Source organism: Chiloscyllium plagiosum, chromosome 1 (genome assembly GCF_004010195.1).
Source record: "Chiloscyllium plagiosum isolate BGI_BamShark_2017 chromosome 1, ASM401019v2, whole genome shotgun sequence".
NCBI lineage: Eukaryota > Metazoa > Chordata > Chondrichthyes > Orectolobiformes > Hemiscylliidae > Chiloscyllium > Chiloscyllium plagiosum.
This window is the reverse complement of record NC_057710.1, coordinates 113,816,783-113,838,154: the sequence shown is the minus strand read 5'-3', so window position 1 is coordinate 113,838,154 and position 21,372 is coordinate 113,816,783. Positions and strand designations below refer to the sequence as shown.

At 39.3% G+C, this 21,372-nt stretch overlaps 1 protein-coding gene across 10 annotated transcripts in view; it reads right to left on the bottom strand.

The window, feature by feature from the left end:
• The window catches only part of LOC122551847 (LIM domain-binding protein 2), a 289,549-nt gene that overhangs the window by 75,727 nt on the left and 192,450 nt on the right, over positions 1-21,372 (bottom strand). For 7 of the 10 annotated variants that reach the window (XM_043694407.1, XM_043694388.1, XM_043694398.1 and 4 more), the window contains exons 4-6: positions 19,264-19,386; positions 8,629-8,712; positions 6,914-7,009 (exon numbers count right to left, since the gene is read on the bottom strand). In XM_043694407.1, coding sequence (XP_043550342.1) covers positions 6,914-7,009; positions 8,629-8,712; positions 19,264-19,386 — 303 coding nt within the window. The remainder of the gene's footprint in view (positions 1-6,913; positions 7,010-8,628; positions 8,713-19,263; positions 19,387-21,372) is intronic. The other 3 variants (XM_043694446.1, XM_043694435.1, XM_043694415.1) reach the window with 1 other exon arrangement.

Sequence of the window (21,372 nt, the reverse complement as noted above, 5' to 3'; positions counted from 1 at the left end):
AGATCCAGGGAAGAGGAATTGCTCAATTGTAAATCCAATTTCCAGGGCAATTCCTTTGGAGTCCGCCATGATTCCACAAGGTAGAATAAAGAACAAAAGAAAAGTACAGCACAGGAACAGGCCCTTCAGCCTTTCAAGTCTGTGCTAATCAACATGCACCAATTAAACCAAAAAACAAACCTTCTGCCCTTATTCAGCCTGTAACCCCCTATTTCCTCCCTATTCATGTAACGTTGCCAACATGTCTGCTTCCACCACCTCTTCTGGCAGTGCGTTCCAGGTTCCTATTGCTCTCAGCATGAAAACCTTCCCTCGCATATCTCCTTTAAACATTCCCCCTCTCACCTTGAACCTGTGCCCTCTTGTAACTGAAACTTCAACCTTGGGAAAAGGCCTCTGACTATCCATCCTATCTATGCCTCTCATAATTGTGTAGACTTCTATCAGGTCTCCTCTCAGCCTCTGTCTTTTCAGTGAAAATAATTCTAGTCTTTGTAACCTTTCCTCATAGCCAATGCCATTGAGACCAGGCAACATCCTGGTGAACCTTCTCTGCACTATCTCCAAAGCTTCCACGTCCTTCTGGTAATGTCGCAACCAAAACGGCACACAATACTGCAAATGCGGCCTAACAAAGGTTTTATGTAGCCGCAACATGGTTTTCCAACTCTTGTACTCCATGCCCTGGCTGATGAAGGCAAGCATGCCATATGCCTTCTTAATCACTTTGGCCACTTCTGTTGCCACTTTTAGGGAACTGTGGGCCTGTACATCCAGATCTGTCTGTATGTTAATATTTTTAAAGGTTCAGCTATTCACAGTATAATGCACACCTAAATTTGATCCTCCCAAAATGTATCAGCTCGCATTTGTCTGGATTAAACTCCATCTGCCATTTCTGCATCCAAGTCGCCAGTCTATCTATATCCAGTTGGATCTTTTCACAATCGTCGGCACTATCAGCAACTCCACCAATCTTTGAGTCGTCTGCAAATTTACTAATCAGACCACCCACATTTTTCTCTAGATCATTTATATGTACTACAAACAAAAGAGGCCCTAAGAGTGACAGCTGTGCAACGCCACTAGCTACCGGTCTCCATTCTGAAAAAACACCCTTCCATCGCTACCCTCTGTTTTCTATGACCAAGTCAGTTTTGTATCCATCTAGGCAGCCTACCCCAAATCCCATGTGATTTTAGCTTTTGTACCAATCTGCCATGTGGGACTTATCAAATGCTTTACTAAAGTCCATATAAACTACATCCACAGCCCTTCCCTCATTAATTATCTTTGTCACCTCTTCAAAAAATTCAATCATGTTGGTGAGACATGACCTTCCCTATATAAAACCATTTTGTCTGGCACCAATAGTCCATTTTCTTCCAAATGTGCACATATGTTGTCCTTCAGTATCTTCTCCAAGAGCTTCCCCACCACAGACAGCAGGCTCACCGGCCTATAATTTCCTGGATTATCCCTGATTCCTTTCTTAAACAAGAAAACACTGGCTAACCTTCAGGCCTCAGGAACCTCACCTGTGGTCTGGTCAAAGAGGACATGAAGATATCTGCTAATGCCCCAGCTATTTATTCCCTTGTCTCACATAGTGACCTAGGATAGATCCCATCTGGTCCTGTGGACTTGTCTACCTTAATGCAATTTAGAACATCCAAAACTTCCTCCTTCAATATATTGACATTCTCTAGAGTATTCACACAATCGTTCCTGACCTCAACATTAGTCAAGTCCTTCTCCCTGGTGAATACCGATGCAAAGTACTCAGTAAGGATGTCTCCTACTTCCTGTGGCTCCATGCATAACTTCCTTCCTTTGTCCTTGAGTGGGCCTACTCTTTCCCTTTGCTACCCTTTTTCTTTTAATATATGCATAAAAAGACTTGGGATTCTCCTTGATGCTGCTTGCTAAAGACATTTCATGGCCTCTTTTAGTCATCCTAATTTTGTGTTTAAGTTCCTTTCTAATTTCTCTATACTCCTCAAGGGCTTCATCAGTTTATAGCTGCCTAAACCTTTTATGCTTTCTTTCTTCTTTTGACTAAGCTTACAATTTCCCTTGTCATCCATGGTTCTTGAATCCTGCCATTCCATTCTTCAGTTTTGCAGGAACATGCATGTCCTGCACTTTAATCAATTGGTCTTTAAAAGCCTCCCATATGCCAGATGTAGATTTGCCCTCAAATAACTGCTCCCAATCCACATTCCCCAGTTCCTGTCTAATTTCGATGTAATTGGCCGATGCCCAGTTAAGCACTCCCTGCTGAGAGCCTCTCTTGCCCTGCCCATGGCTACTCGAAATCTTATGGAGTTATGGTCACTCAGCCCAAAATGCTCTCCTACTAAAGCATTGATCATGTGTCCTGGCTTATTCCCTAATCCCAATTCTAGTATGGCCTCCTCTCTGGTTGGATTGTCAAAATACTGCCTCAAAAGGCCCTCCTGGACACATCAAACAAATTGCTCTCCATCCGAGCCCCTGGCTCTAAGGGGCTCCCAGTCAATAAGAGGAAAATTGAAGTCACCCATCAAAACTACCCTTTTTCACACCATTCCAGTATTTGCCTATATATCTGCTCCTCTGTCTACTGTGAGCTGTTGGGAGGTCTATAGAAACTCCCAACATTGTGATTTCACCCTTCCTATTCCTGAGCTCCACCCACAGTGCCTCCCTGCAAGATCCCTCCAATTTGTCCTGCCTCAACACAGCTCTGATGTGATCCCTAATCAGCAGTGCAAATCCCCCATCCCTTTTGTTTCCCTTTCTGTCCCATCAAAAATAATGATACCCTGGAATGTTAAGCTGCCAGTGCTGCCCCTCCTTTAACCATGTCTCTGTACTGGCAATAACATAATTATTTCATAGTAAGCCATGCTCTTTTTTATCTGTCTTACCTGTTATATTTCCTGTATTGAAGGAAATACACTCCAGATCTCCATTCCCTCTAAGCCCTGCGACTTCCCTCTGCCTGCTCTTACTCTGCGCTTTGGATAGCATCCCAGCATCAGCAATTGTGATGAATACTTGATGAATTAAACAAGTTATAATTATCCACCCACATTCTGACCTCACAGCTTTTGTTGAGTCTAATTTACCTTTAAAGCAATCATTTCAAAATCTGAGTGTCTGCGTCTCTATTTCTACATTTTATCTCCTTCTGTCCACAGCCAGAAAGGTTTCAGAGGTTTCTTAGCATAATCAATACGAGGAGTTACGAATCACTGAGGCAGAATAAGTAAAATATGTTGCAATGTAAACATATTTTAAATGATATTTCCATATCTTTCTGAACAAATAGCCAAAACATCTTGAAATGCAAGCAAGTTTAATATGATCAATTCATCTCATGACGGTGTAATTATAATGTTATATAATTTATAAAGAAGGCTAATTTAACTTTTAAAATAGATACATCAAATTACAAGATGACTCTCAGAAGGTGCATGACTGTACTTGTTAAGACTATTATGTTATTTAGCATCAAACATAATGAGAGACATTTAGAGTAACCTTTGGAAAATACATTTGGTCTTCTAAAATGTGACAGCATTTAAAGTTTCTGAAAAAAAACAAGAGACTGGAAGGCCAAAGACATAGAATTCCAGCAGAATGGACTTTGCTTTGTGGACCAATATTCCACTCATGTTAAACAGCAGTTATTGTAAGCTTTGATCTGTATAAGGCAGTCTTTAACAAAGCAGTTATACAGAACTCCAATAAGAACTCAGAAAGTGATTGTGTCTCATTCAAAGGGAATACAAGGCAGTAAGGTAACCCAGCTAAAGAACTGCTGTGTTGGCTAGCAAGGGCCACAATATGCACTGTCTCAAAAGTGAATCAAAGAAGTCTTCACTTCCTCACCAACTGCTCTGCTCTGTCCTCTGAAGAAACCTCCAACTATTCAACTATAGAAGCCATCACAGCTGCTGAATTTGGACTTCAGGATTTCAAACCCTTCACCTCAGAAAGAGAGCATTTAACTAAGCTATATGCCTGAAAAGTTAACGGACTGATCTTACTATCATCTTATAAGTATATTTTACTCTTACCATGTTTAAACTGTAGATTTACATTTTAACTAGCAACTATATTACATTTTACTTATTATCCTTCAACAATAGTTGTGCATATAATAAACTGTAATCTTTCTTAAGATTAAAACTATGCTGCTGGTTATTTTTACACTGGCACACAAAAAGTCAAATTGCAGCTAAACAATTTCTGCCAATTCACAGCTCATGGATGACTCTGCGGACATGGCTGATATGGGTATGACATTCTGAGCCATAGATACGATTGAGTGCACAAAGCAAACACAGCACGGTTCTCAAAGAGTTAAATTGGTTGAACAGCATGTCAATAGTTGTGGAGAGACAGTCATGGAAATCCGTAACGATATAATAGAACATCATCCTTTATCAGTAAAGGAATTAAGCTCCCATTTTAAATAATTGTTCAAGAGACTTGATGAGCAATATTTCTTTTCTAGTTATCCAGAACTGGAGCAACCTGGACTAGAACAGTTATTGACAGGTTTTAAATAGACTCAAATAAAAGTGTACTGTCTACAACCAAGTTTCTGAGATTAGTTACTTTGTTTAGACTTCGATCCACAATTGAATGAATGAAGAGAGTACACTAATGGTGGGTGTGGAAAACTACAAAAGAGAAATTTAAATTGAACTAGTCAAAAAAGGAGGATCAAAATTTTGGAAGGAGTCAGAAAGCATCTTAATCAATTAATCCTCTTTGCTAAGGATGAAGGGAAAGTGTCTAAGAAGTGGCATGAAAAAAAATGAAGGAAAAGGAACAGGTTTAAGGCATGACTGTGCAGGGAAAATGCTGAGTGGGCTAACATTTGAGTCCTTGAAATGGAGGCAGCTGCAAGGATGTTGATGATCTGTTCACAGCACCATTCCCATTGCTCTGCATTGCAGCATTCCTGAAGAATTACTACCATTGTGCACGACTATTCCACAATTCGATCTGTTAGTTCTGTGTTGAATAAGAATTGTAGATGTTGTGAAACTTGAAAGGGTTCAGAAAATAAATTTACAAGGATGTTGCCAGGGTTGGAGACTTTGAGGTAAAGGGAGACTTTGAACTAAACAGGCTGGGGCTGTTTTCCCTGAAGCATGGAGGCTGAGGGGGTGACCATATAGAGGTTTATTAAATCATGAGGGGCATAGATAGGGTAAATAGGTCTTTCCCCCTGGGTGGGGAGTTCAGTACTAGAGGGCATAGGTTTAGGGTGAGACGGGAAAAATTATAAGGGACCGAAGGGGCAATGTTTTCACGCAGAGAGTATTGTGTGTATGGAATGAGCTGCCAGAGGAAATAGTGGAGACGGTACAACTACAACATTTAAAAAGCAAATGGATGGTATATGAATAGGAAGGGTTTAGAGGGATATGGGCCAAGTGCTGCCAAAAGGGATTAGATTAGGTTAGGATATCTGGTCGGCATGGACGAGTTGGACCAAAGGGTCTGTTTCAGTGCTGTACATCTTTATGACTCTATGATTCTACTAAAATGACATAAAGGAATAGATGTAGATTATCTCTTGACCCATTCTGCCATTCTCTAAGCAAACTTTATTTATAGAAGATAGAACATTACAGCGCAATACAGGTTCTTCGGCCCTCGATGTTGCGTCGACTTGTCATACCAATCTGAAGCCCATCTAACCTACACTATTCCATGTATGTTCATATGCTTGTCCAATGACGACTTAAATTTATCTGCCTTGATGTAATTTCTCTTATTAGCCTTGTCTTAAGCTATGAATATGCGATTTTTTTTTTTAGATTACATTACAGTGTGGAAACAGGCCCTTCGGCCCAACAAGTCCACACCGACCCGCCGAAGCGAAACCCACCCATACCCCTACATTTACCCCTTACCTAACACTACGGGCAATTTAGCATGGCCAATTCACCTGACCCTGCACATCTTTTGGACTGTGGGAGGAAACCGGAGCACCCGGAGGAAACCCACGCAGACACAGGGAGAACGTGCAAACTCCACACAGTCAGTCGCCTGAGGCGGGAATTGAACCCGGGTCTCAGGCGCTGTGAGGCAGCAGTGCTAACCACTGTGCCACCGTGCCGCCCCTGAAATTTTGAAATTTTAATTTTTCCAATTGATTAAGCTTCAACAATTTGTTGGAAGAAAGCTATAAATTTTCATCGCTTCCCTATATTAACCCTGATATGCCCGCACAGCTCGAAGTTTAAGATTATGTCGCATCATCACCAACGCCCCCACCCCACCCATCCACCAGGGGAAATAGTTTCCAGCCAATGTTTTCAATTCTTTAATGCTTATAAACATCTCAATTAGGTCACCCCTTGAATTTCTCACAGTGTTCAACTCATACAACTTAGTCTCTTCAATTTGCCTTCCTAATTTAACCCTTTTCGAGTGAGAATAATTCTAATGAATCTATATGATGCCACCATCACTGCTCAGAACTAAATATAATGCTGCAAGTACCATCTAATGAGAATGTTATAAAGTTGTCAGATAACTTGCATGCCTTTATATTCCGGACACATCTCTTTATTTCCCTCTCTTGTGACCTAAACACAGCGGAGACAGTTTGTCAGAGTGATTTAACCAATAGTATTTGATGGCCCGCAGGTGTGGTTGGTAGTACCTAATCAGGTTTGGCCAACCTGGATGCCAGGTTGAATGTCATGCTTTTTACAACGGTTACTTGGCATTAATGGAGCTGAGCAGTGCAGCTGGGTTCACTAGCCAGTCCTCCTTTAGGAAATGGGGCTGCCACATGCACTAATTACCCAGCAAAGTAAGTTATGTTCACAATTTGTCTGCAGATGCAGATGACAGAACCCTGACAGGTGGGCACAAAGCACCTCTGGTGCAGCCTGACCTGCCTGGCATCCCTCTGTAGATCCTCTTCTTCTTTTTCCAAACACCTCAGATAGGGGAATTCCCATTGAGTAACCCAGTGGTTGCAGTAATGGTGCTGGGGGGCAAAAGAAATTGAACAATTGGCACAAAAGCTCATGAGAAGTGCCACAGAAAAAGATACCGAAATGGTCAGAAAATGACTTACATATTAAAGATTTAAGTTACTTACCAGTGCCCCTGGGATAAGCTACCATTAAAATGATTCCCAAACAATTCTAATTTCCTCCCAATATTCAATTGACACTGATGCCAATTTGAGATGGAAATTTCCTACATGGATGGTCCCTTCACTCTTGAAATCACACCAAGCCATAAGGTCAGTGGATTTCCAGGGGGAAGGTATGCATTTACCACATCTGGATCCTTGATTTAAATGTCACTACTTTTGGAGACCAATGATAGAAAATCTAGAACTACTGTTTGCAATCTATGGTAGAGCATCTGGCCTGGCTTTTCTTGCAGGTGGTTTCATTACTTGAGGAAGGACTCTGTTCACTGCTGCAATGCAATTGGGACTGAATTAAAAATGCAGAGCAAGTCCCTAGTATACTTGATACAAAGGAGTCTGTCTTTAGTGGACAATGAACACCAACAGAGCTGTACTGGATTGTCTCTGCCTACAGTGGCTGAAGCAGGAGAAGCCACTATTAAAGGATGCAGAAGTGTTTTGTTTTAATTGTGAGAGATTCAGAATGAGGTTGCATCAATGTTGTTGGATATCTTGGCTTTTGAAGTCAGGGAGAAGTGGCTACTCCAAGGCTTGCTCTCTCCATCCGAACCAGCTGTCTCCCTGTTTCCACCTTGTATTGAACTTACCTGGGATTGACAGTATTGTGGCAGCAAGGCAAGAAAATTAATAATTTTCTTTACCCTCACCATCCACTCCCTGACTTTAAAGGTTTGGGCAATTGGCCTCCCTGTTTAGGTGGGTGTAACAGGTCCAGATCCACCATCAGGTCATCCACTCTATTCCCACTCCTGATTTTGCATACTACAGCTTAGAAAATTCCAGCTTTCAATTCTCAACTCTTCAAAAATAGCAACCTCTTCACCTTATTCAAATAAACATCTTAATTCATTGACAGCTATTGCAGGAAAAGTCATAACTTAATGTTCAAATTAATTATGGGCAATGCATTCATAACTTTGTCGATTAATAATATTTTAAATGAATTGTCAGACTCTTTTATTATAAATAGCATATAGTCAATTCAATAAGAGCACTATATAAATATGACTTAAGTATAAATATACACATCAAAAAATCCATATAATTGACTACTCAAAGTAGACACTAACGAGGCTATTGTGAGTAGTTTATATTCCTTTCAATAACTTCCATTTTGAAAGATGTATGTTCTATGCAATACTAAATCTGAAGTACATGATTTCAAATAACTAGAACAGCATTTTGACAAAAATGAAAGTAATGCAAATAAATATTGTCACCTTTGTAAATTGACATTCATTGACATGTATTTTTTCCTGTCATAAATTTATACATACTTCTTGCTGTTAGGCCCATCTTCATGGCATAAATAAGCTGATTACTCACCTTTAGATGTTATAAGCATCTTTCAAATGAAGATAATAGATGTAATAACTTGGATTTGACTCTGAAACTGTTATTTATGTTGGCATTTATCAAATGAATCTCTAGATTATTGATCTTACCCTGAGGTAGTTGAGAGTGAAGTTAGTCAGCCCCATTCGAGTGATGTTTTTGGACAGTTGTTCCAGCACCTGAGGATCTTGTGCCTGAAAACAGTAGAGAGTTAGAACATGTAATAACTGATAAAAACAAAAGCAAACTGCATGCAAACCAACAATTGCCTTTGCATCTATTTTTACAGCGTGCATTAGGAACATATCTTTAATTGGCATGGAACACAATTCTGCATGCGATTTGTGTTACTTATTTTCAAAATCCAGTTATCGTGCTCCATCTAACATCATGAATGATTCTGCTAATCCGTGTCACTCAGCACCACACTAGGTATACATTAATCCTTCAACAGTTGGGATAAAAAGATCAAAAAGATTTGTAAATAATAGATTTTTTTTGACTATCTCAATTCATACATACTGCTTTTTCTACCAAACTGAGCTACAGATCAGTTCATCTGACTCGCTGAAACTTCAGAATTAGTATGAACGCACAGTTCCACATCTCCTTCTGGAAAGTGCCTTTGCAAATAAGGTCTGGAGAGAGATGTCATGGTTTTTCTCGAGGTTTGTTCCAAGCAGCTCTGTTTTGTAGGACTCTGTGCTCAATGCTCTGTACGCACACTAAGACAAACATTGACGGCAACTGGAGGACCATCCACTTGATGAAACTTGCTCTTTAGTCCACCCAAGACTTGCTGATCTTCCATCAGAATGAGTTGACCTTAACTGAGTGTTGCAACCTAGCATATTCCAAGATCCATGACTACATGCTGAGGGATGCACTAATGTTTGGGGCAGCTGCCACCAAGGCGCAGTGGAGAAAGATCATGGTCTTTATACCAAGGTTTAACAAGGTCAGTTTTCAGACCCTCTCAGTTCCTCAAAATGAACATTAAAGTTTCCTGTGTAAATAGGAAATGCATTTTATTCTTTGTAACTCTGGGAACTGTAGAGGAGCTCTGGGAACACCATCACTGCAAATTCCCTCAAAGCCACTCACCACCCTTACTTGAAAATATACCGCCGTTCCTTCATAGTCATTGGGTCAAAATCCTGGAATTCCCTCCCTACCAGTGTTGTGGGTCAACCCACAGCAAGTGGACTACAGCAATTCAAGAAGACAGCTCATCACCACCTTCTCAAGGACAAATAGGGAAATAGGGATGGGCTATCAATGCTGGCCAGCCAGCAATGCCCAAAAAATCAGAATTTTACAGAATTTAGAATTTATAGAATCCCTACGGTGTGGGTCTAGGCCCTTCGACCCAACAAGTCCACAATGACTCTCTGAAAAGTATCCCACCCAGACTCGACCCCCTACCCTATCTCCGTCACCCTGCATTTTCCATGGCTAGTCCACCTAACCTACACATCCCTGGACATTATGGGCTACTTAGCATGGCCAAACCACCTTTGGACTGTGGGAGGAAACCGGAGCATCCAGAGAAAAAACAAATTTGATTTCCTCATTGTTGTAAACTTCTTTGCTGTGCTGGTTTTGCTACTTTAGAAGGACTGTTGTTAAAATGTTGCATTGTTTTTTACTCTATAAAGACTGTACAGAAGTGATTTAGAACCTTTGTATGCGCTTAAAAACGTACAAGATGAGAGCAGAACCTATATTGTACAAAATTGTACCATATTCATTTCATTGATTTCTAACATTAGTTAAAATTTTTAAAATAATTGTAGTTATAAGACAGACAGGATTGCTAAGTTATATTAAAATCTAGTTATGGGTCAGTAACTTTTTTTAAAAAACACAGATAAAGTATAAGATCCAGGAGACTTACAAAGAGAAAAAAAACTTCAAGATTTCTGGGTTTTAAACAACCAAGAACAAACTTTGCTACACAACATTTGAACAGTAATAGAATGTAATGTATTATCGATTGTATCACCCAAAATTAACATGTGGTAAATATGGGTAATGGGGTAAAACATCTCATAGAGCACATCAATTAGCAAATGCAATAGAAACAGATTCCAGAGATTTCTCAGCAATATGCCCCAGGACATAGCTAGCACGGTGGATCATTAAATCTCATTTAACTTCACAAGGGACTGCAATACTTCATTTTTACTGATTGAGCCATGCAATGTTTCAAGAAAGCTATTAAGTGGGATAAACTGCTTTAATGACTGTTTCTGATTCAATACATCACTCTCCTTTCCTAGATCTAGATTTGCCTGGACTCCCTGATACTGCACTTAAATACTCTGTGACAGACACAACTTGAAGTATTCACCAACAGCCAGCTTTACCAAGCTAAAGCAACCTCTTCATTTTTCCCTGAGCTCGAATCTTGTTCAGCTGTATAAAACAAAAACCATTTACAGGCTTTTCAACCCACACTAAGCTGCACTGCACAACCAGCAGACAGAGCTTCTTCTGAGCCCTCACAGTTCTGAGCACTTTTCTGAATTCCTGACTCCAATATATAGTTGAAAATGTGTTGCTGGAAAAGCGCAGCAGGTCAGGCAGCATCCAAGGAACAGGAGAATCGACGTTTCGGGCATAAGCCCTTCTTCAGGAAATTGGGGCTTATGCCCGAAACGTCGATTCTCCTTTTCCTTGGATGCTGCCTGACCTGCTGCGCTTTTCCAGCAACACATTTTCAGCTCTGATCTCCAGCATCTGTAGCCCTCACTTTCTCTCCAATATATAGTTACCTATTAATTCCTAGAACTTCTGCCCAAATTTCTATTAAATCCAAAGATCTTTGCTTCTCGTGAGTCATAGAGATGTACAGCACGGAAACAGACCCCTCAGTCCAACCCATCTATGCTCACCAGATATCCCAACCCAATCTAGTCCCACCTGCCAGCATCCAGCCTATATCCCTCCAAACCCTTCTTATTCATATACTCATCCAAATACCTTTTAAATGTTGCAATTGTACTAGCCTCCACCACTTCCTCTGGCAGCTCATTACATACACGTATCACCCTCTGAGTGAAAAAGTTGTCCCTTAGGTCTCTTTTATATCTTTCCCCTCTCACCCTAAACCTATACTCTCTAGTTCTGGACCTCCCACCCCAACGAAAAGAACTTGTCTATTTATCCTATCCATGCCCCTCATAATTTTATAAAGCTCTTATAAGGTCACCCCTCAGCCTCTCACGCTCCAGGGAAAACAGCCCCAGCCTGTACAGCCTCTCCCTATAGCTCAAATCCTCCAACCCTAGCAACATCCATGTAAGTCTTTTCAGAACCCTTTCAAGTTTCACAACATCCTTCCTATAGGAAGACCAGAATTTCATGCAGTATTCCAAAAGTGACCTAACCAATGTCCTGTACAGCCTCAACATGACCTGCTAATTCCTATACTCTATGCTCTGACTAATAAAGGAAAGCATACCAAATGCCTTCTTTGCTATCCTATCTACCTGCGACTCTACTTCCAAGGAGCTATGAACCTGCACTCCAAGGTCTCTTTGTTCAGCAACACTGCCTAGGATCTTACCATTAAGTGTATAAATCCTGCTAAGATTTGCTTTCCCAAAATGCAGCACCTCGCATTTATCTGAATTAAACTCCATCTGCCACTTCTCAGCCCATTGGCCCATCTGAACAAAATCCTGTTGTAATCTGAGGTAACCTTCTTCGTTGTCCACTCCATCTCCAATTTTGGTGTGTCATCTGCAAACTTACTAACTGTACCTCTTATGCTCACATCCAAATCATTTATATGAACGATGAAAAGTAGGGGACCCAGCACCGATCCTTGGGCACTCCATTGGTCACAAGCTTCCAATCTGAAAAGCAACTCTCCACCACCACCCTCTGTCTTCTACCTTTGAGCCAGTTCTGTATCCAAATGGCTAGTTCTCCCTGTATTCCATAAGATATAGCCTTGCTAATCAGTCTCCCATGGGGAACCTTGTCGAACGCCTTACTGAAGTCCATGTAGATCACATTTACCGCTCTGCCCTCATCAATCCTCTTTGTTACTTCTGCAAAAAACTCAAAAAGGTTTGTGAACCCTGCAAATGTAGCGCAGTCTATGCTGTTGTCTATCTCTCCTCTATCACACATAAGTGACTTTCCTCAATGATCCTTGAACCATCACAAATTACTTATTGAAAACCTTAGAACAAGTATCACCCGTATTTCTAGGCAGAATTTCATAGAAGTTATATATTGGAACAGCCAAACATAATAATTCCTTGGAACTGAGTTTGCCCTGAATTTTATGTCTCACAAAATGCTGGCTTCCGCAGCATGAAGAATGCTTAGAAAAAGAAGGATTTAGCATAATTCTAAAAAAAAAGAACCATCTCTTGTTCAGAATCTCGGTAAATACCCATTATTCCTATATCATAAGTAATTATTAACTACTTAAATGGAAACTTGCTGACTGAGCACTTCTGTTAAGTGAGAATCCAAAGTTATTATAAATATTCAACATTCATTAATTTGTTTTGGGGTAAAGGTATTCAGAAACTAGCTATTGTATGATATGTACATCAACAGTCTATGCTAATATTAAAAAAGAAAAAAAATGTGTATGAGATATAGCAGTCACTGGCAAGAACAACATTTATTGCCAATCCATAAATGCCTTAGAGAAGGTGGTAGTGAATCACTTACCAATGTAGCTTATGTGGTGTAAACAGATCAACAGACCTGTTAGAAAGGGAGTTCCAGGACTTTAACCCAGCAACAGTGAAGGAATGGCAACATTCTCCAAGTCAGAATGACGAAGGAGGGTAAGTTGCAATTGGTTGTGTTCCCATGTGCCTGGTGCCTTTCTTTGTCTAGGTGTTTGGGTCACGTGTCCTATTCAAAGCAACTTTGTTCGTTTCTGCAATACATCTTTTACCCAGTACAACGTGCTGCTGCCGTATGTCAGTGGTAGTGAGAGTGAATGTGATGGATGGTGTTAAGCTTCTTTAGTGTTGGTGCAACTGTATTTATCCAGACAAATGTAGAATATTTCACCATTCTCCTGTCTTGTGGCTTGTAGATGGTGAAAAGACTTTGGTAAATCAGGTGGTGAATTAATTGCCATCAAATTCACAGTCTCTGAGCAGCTCCTGTAGCTACAGCATTTTTGTGGCTGGTCTGGTTAAGTTTCTGATGAATGGTAGCCCTCAGGTTGTGGTGGAGTGGGAGGGGAGGAGGTGAAGAATGTGTGGTGGTAGTTACGAATGGTAATAGCTCTAAATTACAGGGGAGATGATTACATTCTCTTTCGTTCAGGATAGTTGTTGTCTGACAATGGAATGGGACAAATGTGACTTACCACTTATCAACTCAAAGCGGAATATCGAAATATGAACACTGCATATGGACTACTTCAGTGTCTGAGGAGTTATGATTAATACTAAGCACTGCACTCAGCAAACATCCCACTTCCAACCTTATGATGGACAGGAGTAGATGAGGGTGAGGATGAGGATGAGTCTAGGGCATGGCACTGAGGAATTCTTGCAATGATGTCCTGAAGCTTAGGTGATTGGCTCCAAAAATCATAAACATCTGTCTTTATGCGAGGTAAGACATCTGCAACAACTGAGGAGCTAGCATCTTAATTTGCACTGAATTCAATTTTCGGGCCACACTTGAAGAAATCCTATCATGATAGTAAGGCCAATCACTCTCATCTCACCTCTGGAATTCAGCTCCTTCGTGTATGTTTGGACCAGGACTATAATGAGATCTGGAACAGGCTAATAGCAAGGATTACTTCATCGAGCTAGCAATGACATTTGTTAATGATTGACAGTAAGAGTCAGCGTGGCTTAATGAAGGGGAAATCATACCTGAAAAATGTATTTAAATTCTTTGAACAAGTGGGATTCATAAATGGGAACCAGGTTGTATAAAATATTTGAATTTTCAAAAGGTGTTCAATAAAGTACTGCACATGAGGCTACTTAATAAGGGCACAGCCTGCAATGTTTGGAGTAGAATATGAACATGGACAGAGGATTGGTTAACAGGAGAATTGGGATACGGGGGCACTTTCAGAATGGCAACCAGTAACTAGTGGTGTGCCGGAGAATCAGTGCTAGGGCCACAATTATTTACAATACATTCTCATGACTTGGACAAGGCAAGTGAACATACTACAGCCAAGTTTGTGGGTGACACAAAAATAGGCAGCAAGGCAAGTAGACAAGTTAGATATAGACAATGGGTGAACATTTAGGTGTTCATTGTATCATAAGGTTAGGATTATGGCAGAAAATGAGAACGAATAATTAAAAGTAAGAAGAATCAACTGAAAGAGACTTCACTGGTGTAAGGACAAAGCTGGGCCAGATACACTGGAATCAAAGGTTGGTGGGAACAAACAGTAGTTTTTAGATCAGAGTGGTGCTGGAAAAACACAGCAGGTCAGGCAGCATCCGAGGAACAGGAAAATCGACGTTTCGGGCAAAAGCCCTTCATCAGGAACAAACAGTAGCTGATCAATGAGTTACCTTCAAAGAGGAGATGGATCAGGCACAGTCAGGGAATATGCCCACAACAGGGAAAGGCAAGGCAAATAAATCTATAGTCTCTAGATGATGGAGATACTAAGCTAAAGAAGAAAAAAGTTTATGATGGATGTCAGGTAGAAAATACATTTGAGAACCAAGCAGAAAACAAAAATTCCGAAGCGAGGTGGAAAAGCAAAGTAGAAAAGCAGAGTATTTAGTAAATAAAGACTGGCAGTTAACATACAGAGAAATGTCAGAGTCTTCTATCCGGGCATCAATAGAAAAAGGGTTTAAAATTAGAGCTGGGCTGATTAGCAACCAATAGGTGGAATTACATATGGAGGCAGGGAGCATTTAATTATTACTTTGCATCTGTCTCTACCGACAAGGCAGATGTTGCCCAGGCCATGGTGACTGATCTATCACTAGAAATATTTAAAATTGGTGAAGTAGTATTATTGGATAAGATATCAATGCTTGAAGTTGATAAGTCATCAGGACTGGATGAGATACACCCAATGATATTGAAGGAAGTGAGTGTGGAAATTGCAGAGCAATTGGCATTAATCTTTCAATCGTTCCTAGTCTCAAGGGTGGTGCCAGATGACTGGGTAATTACAAACCCAACACTCATGTTCAAAAAAAGGTTGTAAGCATAAGTCAAGTACAGATCAGTCACTTTGACGTAAGAGTCATAGTGATGTACAGCACAGCAACAAACCCTTCAGTCCAACTTGTCTCTCCCAACCAGGTATTCTACATTAATCTAGTCCCATTTGCCATCATTTGGCCCATACATTTCTAAATCCTTCCTATTCATATACCCATCCAGATGCCTTTTAAATGTTGTAATTGTACCAGCCTCCACCACTTCCTCTAGCATCTCATTCCATACACGCACTACCCTCTGCGTGAAAAAGTTGCCCCTTAGGTCACCCTGAAACATTGTTGTGAGCCCCTTTTCCACTCTCTGACATCCTTCATAACCTTCCTTAAATTGTAGCACTCAGACAATACACAGTACTGTAGCTGAGGCCTAACTAGTGTCCTATGTAAGTTCAGCATTACCAGCACCCCCACTCCCCCCCGCCCTCTGCTTTTGCATACCTTTCAAAATAGTACCCTTTGTTTTACACTGTCTCTGCATGCCTTCCCTACCTTAATGTATCATCTCTCACTTTTCTGCACTGAACTTCATCTGTGAGATGACCACCCCCTGCATCAACTTATCAATATCCTTTTGGTATTCTACACGGTCCTCACAATTTACAGTCCTGCCACGTTTATATTGCCCACAAACTTTGAAATTGCAGTGTGCCCACCAAAAAGCAGATCTTTTATTTCACTAATCCTGCATCTGGTACATCACCAACCCTGTATATGTGTACATCCACCCACATCCAGATAAATATTTCATATTCTCCTTCCTGAGACTTAAAGATCAAATATGCTGAGTTTATGTTTTATTCTGTAAGTGTGTTGTGTGCACTTCTCACAGATTAACTTATTGATAAGAGTGGCCACTTTTCCATATCATGCATTTTTTGTGCAAAAATCAGTATTGACAATAGGTATTGGAAAATGCGGAGCAAAATAGATGGAACCTAGTAATTTAGTGAGTCCACAGACTGCACTATTTGGTGGCATCACAATAATACAAATCAAGAAATAATGAACATGAACACAAAACATTCTGCTCTTTAGTCAGTTTGCTTACATTAATATCAATTTTCAATGGTGCAAAACCACAATCAACTAGAATAAATCCAGCAGAATCCACTGGGGGTGGAAAGGGTAGGGGCACATTGAAGGAATCTCTTGATCATGATTCAGTAATTCATTCTGTTTTTCTTTTTGATAGATGACTGTATGCCTTGATTATGGATGCCTTTTCAAGCTGGGAAACAATGTGTTACAGAGAGCACACCAGCTAGTATCCTCCCAGGGAAATGCAATGTGTCAGACAGATCATTAAATGCTGATGGCAGCAGCATCTGGTTAAAAAGCAAAACTAGAAGTCTCTTTTTCAGTAGATTCTGCTGTTCATCTAATTATTTTAAAAGATGAAACCTGCAACAATGTTCAGTAATTACTCCATGTGCCATCTCCCCAGTGGTTTGAAAGCTTGTACTATTGGGATATGGGCTAGATAGCTACTTAACCTAGTTGCATTCCAAATGATGACAAAAATTCACTCAGGCTAAAATTTGGCCAACTAGAGGTTTTTATTTGGAGAGCCAAGATGTGTTCTTCACTTAACTGTCATGTAGAGAGATATGTATGAAAAAAAACATTTTGGTTGTAGAGATAAATAACTGACATACAACATTATGTTGTATGAAAACATTAGGTATGAGAACATTAAGTGCATCCAATTTCCTTTTTATTAACAAGTTTGATGTCACAAGGTAAAAATTCCAAATAAAATTTTTAAAAATGCAGTAAACATCCTTACTGAAATGCAAAATAACACGAACTGTAAATCTTAATACTCCAGCAGAGTTTGCAATGTCATCCTCATTGGTGATTTTATTACATATTTGCAACAATGTTACTTTTCCAGTGACAATCTTTGCTGTCGGAAGGCCAATTGTTTATTTGTTTGACAAGTCATGGAGATTTGTTCTGCTTCTTTAGCACAGCCATTGTGTTAAGTCGTTGGTCAGAGGTGGGACTTCTTAGGATGCCAAAGGAGTCAGCCAATGCTTCATTACAAATAGCAGCAACTAACACCAATTATACTTAAGAGTGAGCTGTACAAAGCAATGCTTATGGCTGTCATAAATAAATAACCCTGTTTAATTTGATTCTGATGCCTTTTGAACAAAATCTGCAACATAAATTTTTAAAACTTGTTTTTTTTTAAAAAAATCTGCAAATACTGCTTAATATTGACAGGAGGATGAGAGAAAACACTTGAATTTAAACATTTCCTTCCATATATTCAGGATACTCTACAGCACTTCCCTGCCAGTAGATGACAATTTGAAAGTGCCATCAGTTAGGGCACACTGGGATAGCAGAACAACATTGATCAAAGACAGCCTCAGATCACCATCTAATCTTGAAGGTGGCACAGTGTAATGTTCATATCTTACAGTGAAGTGTATGGTTGAGAAGCAAAAGTATAACAATCAACAACAAATAAAAATGCTAGCCAGGTTTTACTTGCAATTCAGTAACCAGAGAATAAACTAATACCATATTAACATTCATTATGAACAAGAAAAAGGTAAATTTTCAGGTGATATTATACACCAACAACATAACTAATAGTCAACAAACATTAAAGCAACAATAACAACTGCTACAAATCTTAGATTCTTATGCAGGCACAGATTTTCTCCAGATGATCAAAACTGATGATCATGGTTCACTGTAATTGGAACGGTACGTCCTGAGAATTCAAATGTACACTACTGAAACTTCATTTAAAAGGCTTTTGTGTAAACCTACAAGAACCAAGAAAATAAAAATTTATATTTTTAAATGAGTAACGTTATAATGAAAAGGGGATGTTACAAAATAGATCTCTCTGAATTAACAAGATCTAAGTAATAACTAAAAGTATGTTTTCTTCACAAAGAAGAATTTTTGGAACTCTTGTGCAGAGATAGTTTGGAGAATGGAAAAGAGAAAGCAGAGTCAAGGAACAAATGGACTGGTATGACAAACAAACAAATAAAATAAATTTGGTAAACACTTTACCACGACATAGAAATGCCCTTAAACATGGAATTACCTGTGACAAAAGTATTACAAACAAAATAATTAACTAGTATGGAATATCTAGTCCAAAGATTGGTTGCAATTAACATACTGCCTTTATCAAGGAGTTGGCTAGTATTCATTGAGATAAAACACATGAAGCAAACCGCACAATGTGTGTTAAATTATCAGTTTCACTGTCAAAGTGATACAAATTAGAAATTAAATTTATATAGTGCCTTTTACTACATCAAGACTCAATTAAATAGTTTTGAAGTGTAAGACTGGCATATTGGTTTTTCCTAAGTTGCACATACTGTCTTTTTCAGATTTCATTAGCTCCAGATACTGTTGCAAAATATCAAATAATATTCCTGTGTTTTTGGAATTAAGAAATGAGGGTTCTGTACATTTAAGGGGTGTCACAAAAGTATTTATGTCAGTTATTTGACAGGACAGTGTTATTTGGCTTCATAGGAGCAATGAAAGGCTGTTACTTACATGCATGGCAAGAATGCTGCGGGGGACTAACTCACGGTAGTGCCGGATGGTAAAGTGCCATGTCTTTATTCTCATCAGGTCATCAAATGTAAACTCCAAAATTAACCTCCCTTCGGTACAAACCTATTAGATTGAGATCAGGGATTTAAAACAAAGGAAATACAGAGTTAAGTGTAAGAAAATGATACAAATAAGCACTTTCCTTACAAAATAAAGGAATTTAAAATCTAACATTGAACCTTAAAAATCAAACAGTATGGGGTTTCTCACCAAACTTTGACCTATTTAAATGTTTTTTGCAGCTTCTCTATTTCATCTTGCTTTTTTAAAAAACAATATATCTTTGATATTGGAGAGTTGCAATTAAGAAAACATTTGCTGTTTTGTTCAATTTCTGTTACGGTTCTCTGAGCTGTGACATTTTATTGCCATGGCAACAGGAGCCAGCTGATTAGTTGGCATGGCAACCAGAAAGATGTAATTCCAGCAGACGCGTTATAATCAATGCTCCCAGCACAGATGGTCTCTAGAGGATCAACAAGAAAGAGTCTCTCAAGCATTCAGCACATCACATGCCTTTACTACATGGCACTAGAAAACTTGACAGTTTTTCATTTAAAAATCTCAGTTTTTAACACTTACTACGAAAACATTATTTTTTGATAGAAGTTATGCTCAACAGTGGAAATATATTCTTACTTCAGGTATCAAGTATTGTCACATACTTATGCATTGTTCAAAGTACTATCAAACACAAAATAAATCTCCCTCTGCTTTGATCCAATATGCTCCCTTGGTTCTAAACTTAGGAATGTTCACCTAGTACACTAATTGATCATTTCAGATCCATATTATAAAACTTGGTGGGGTTTCTGTGATTCCCAATTTCATGTTAATCAGGAACAGTTTTACACTTAGGTTAGGAATATCTGAGAAATGTAGTGGGATGGCTCTTGAATCCATTCCACATAGGAACTTCTTATTTGGAAGACTCATTTCTCATCAAGCTGGGCTAGATTCAAGCAGGGCTACCAGATAAGTAAGGATACTGCTCTAATTCGACTCCCTCATGTTTTTTTTTCCCTTTTGAAGTAAAGAACTTAACAATTAGGGTTCAATGGATTTAATTTTGCAGATGTTCAACCTTCCCTCCCTGAAGAGGCTGACTCCTTCTGGTATATTATTCCACAAGCAACTAACCACTCTCAGTATCTCATGTCACTGACCACTCCCTATCTGTGAATGCAGAATATTAGCAAACTACTTGACTATGTACGGGCTCAGAGCCGAGTCAGATTCTGTTCTATGTATATATACACCACATATACTCGAGTAATAGTCAATCTCATGAAAAAGTCGACCTCCTATTTTTGGCCAAATAAATCTGGTATTTTCCATACATCTCATGTAAAAGTTGATCCTAGTTCTTCACAGATAACAAATCAATATTTATGAGTTAGTGTGTCAGCCATTGTGCTCAGCTCTGGCTTTCTAGTTTGCTGGTCATCCTGCGCCGCTCCGGGTCTTCAGAATTACCATAATTCATTTTATTTCTTTATTCGTTTAGAGATCAATTGAGATTCTGCTAATGATACAGGGTGAATTTTGATGCGCATGAATTTCAGCCACTCAAAAGTAGTATCCATGTAATAGTCGACCCCATAAATTTAACCTTAAAAATATTTCAAAACAATTCTACTAATACTTGAGTACATGCAGTATATATTATGCACATTTTCCAGTCGTGAGAATTGGACATGGGAACTTTTTGTTTCAGGGATTCGAAGCAAATCTCTCACACAACTAAGACAGTTACTTTCAAACAGATAGGGACTCAAAGCAGGGATCCTCTAATCTTTATAACTTGATTCTGCTCTGGACGGCATCTTTATTCACATTCCTAATAGGGAAGCTTAAATTTAAATTGCTTTTATCTCTGATTTCAATAATTTTAAATGTAATAAAATTAAAGAATGAAATCTGGCATAAAGTGTGTACTGTACTGTTTGCTTTCATAAAAGTCTCCCCATAGTGGACTGACAACTGTTTTTGATTGTCCATCCCTCTAAAGAATCCAGCTTCATTGGCTCTCAGCAGATCTTTGAGAGC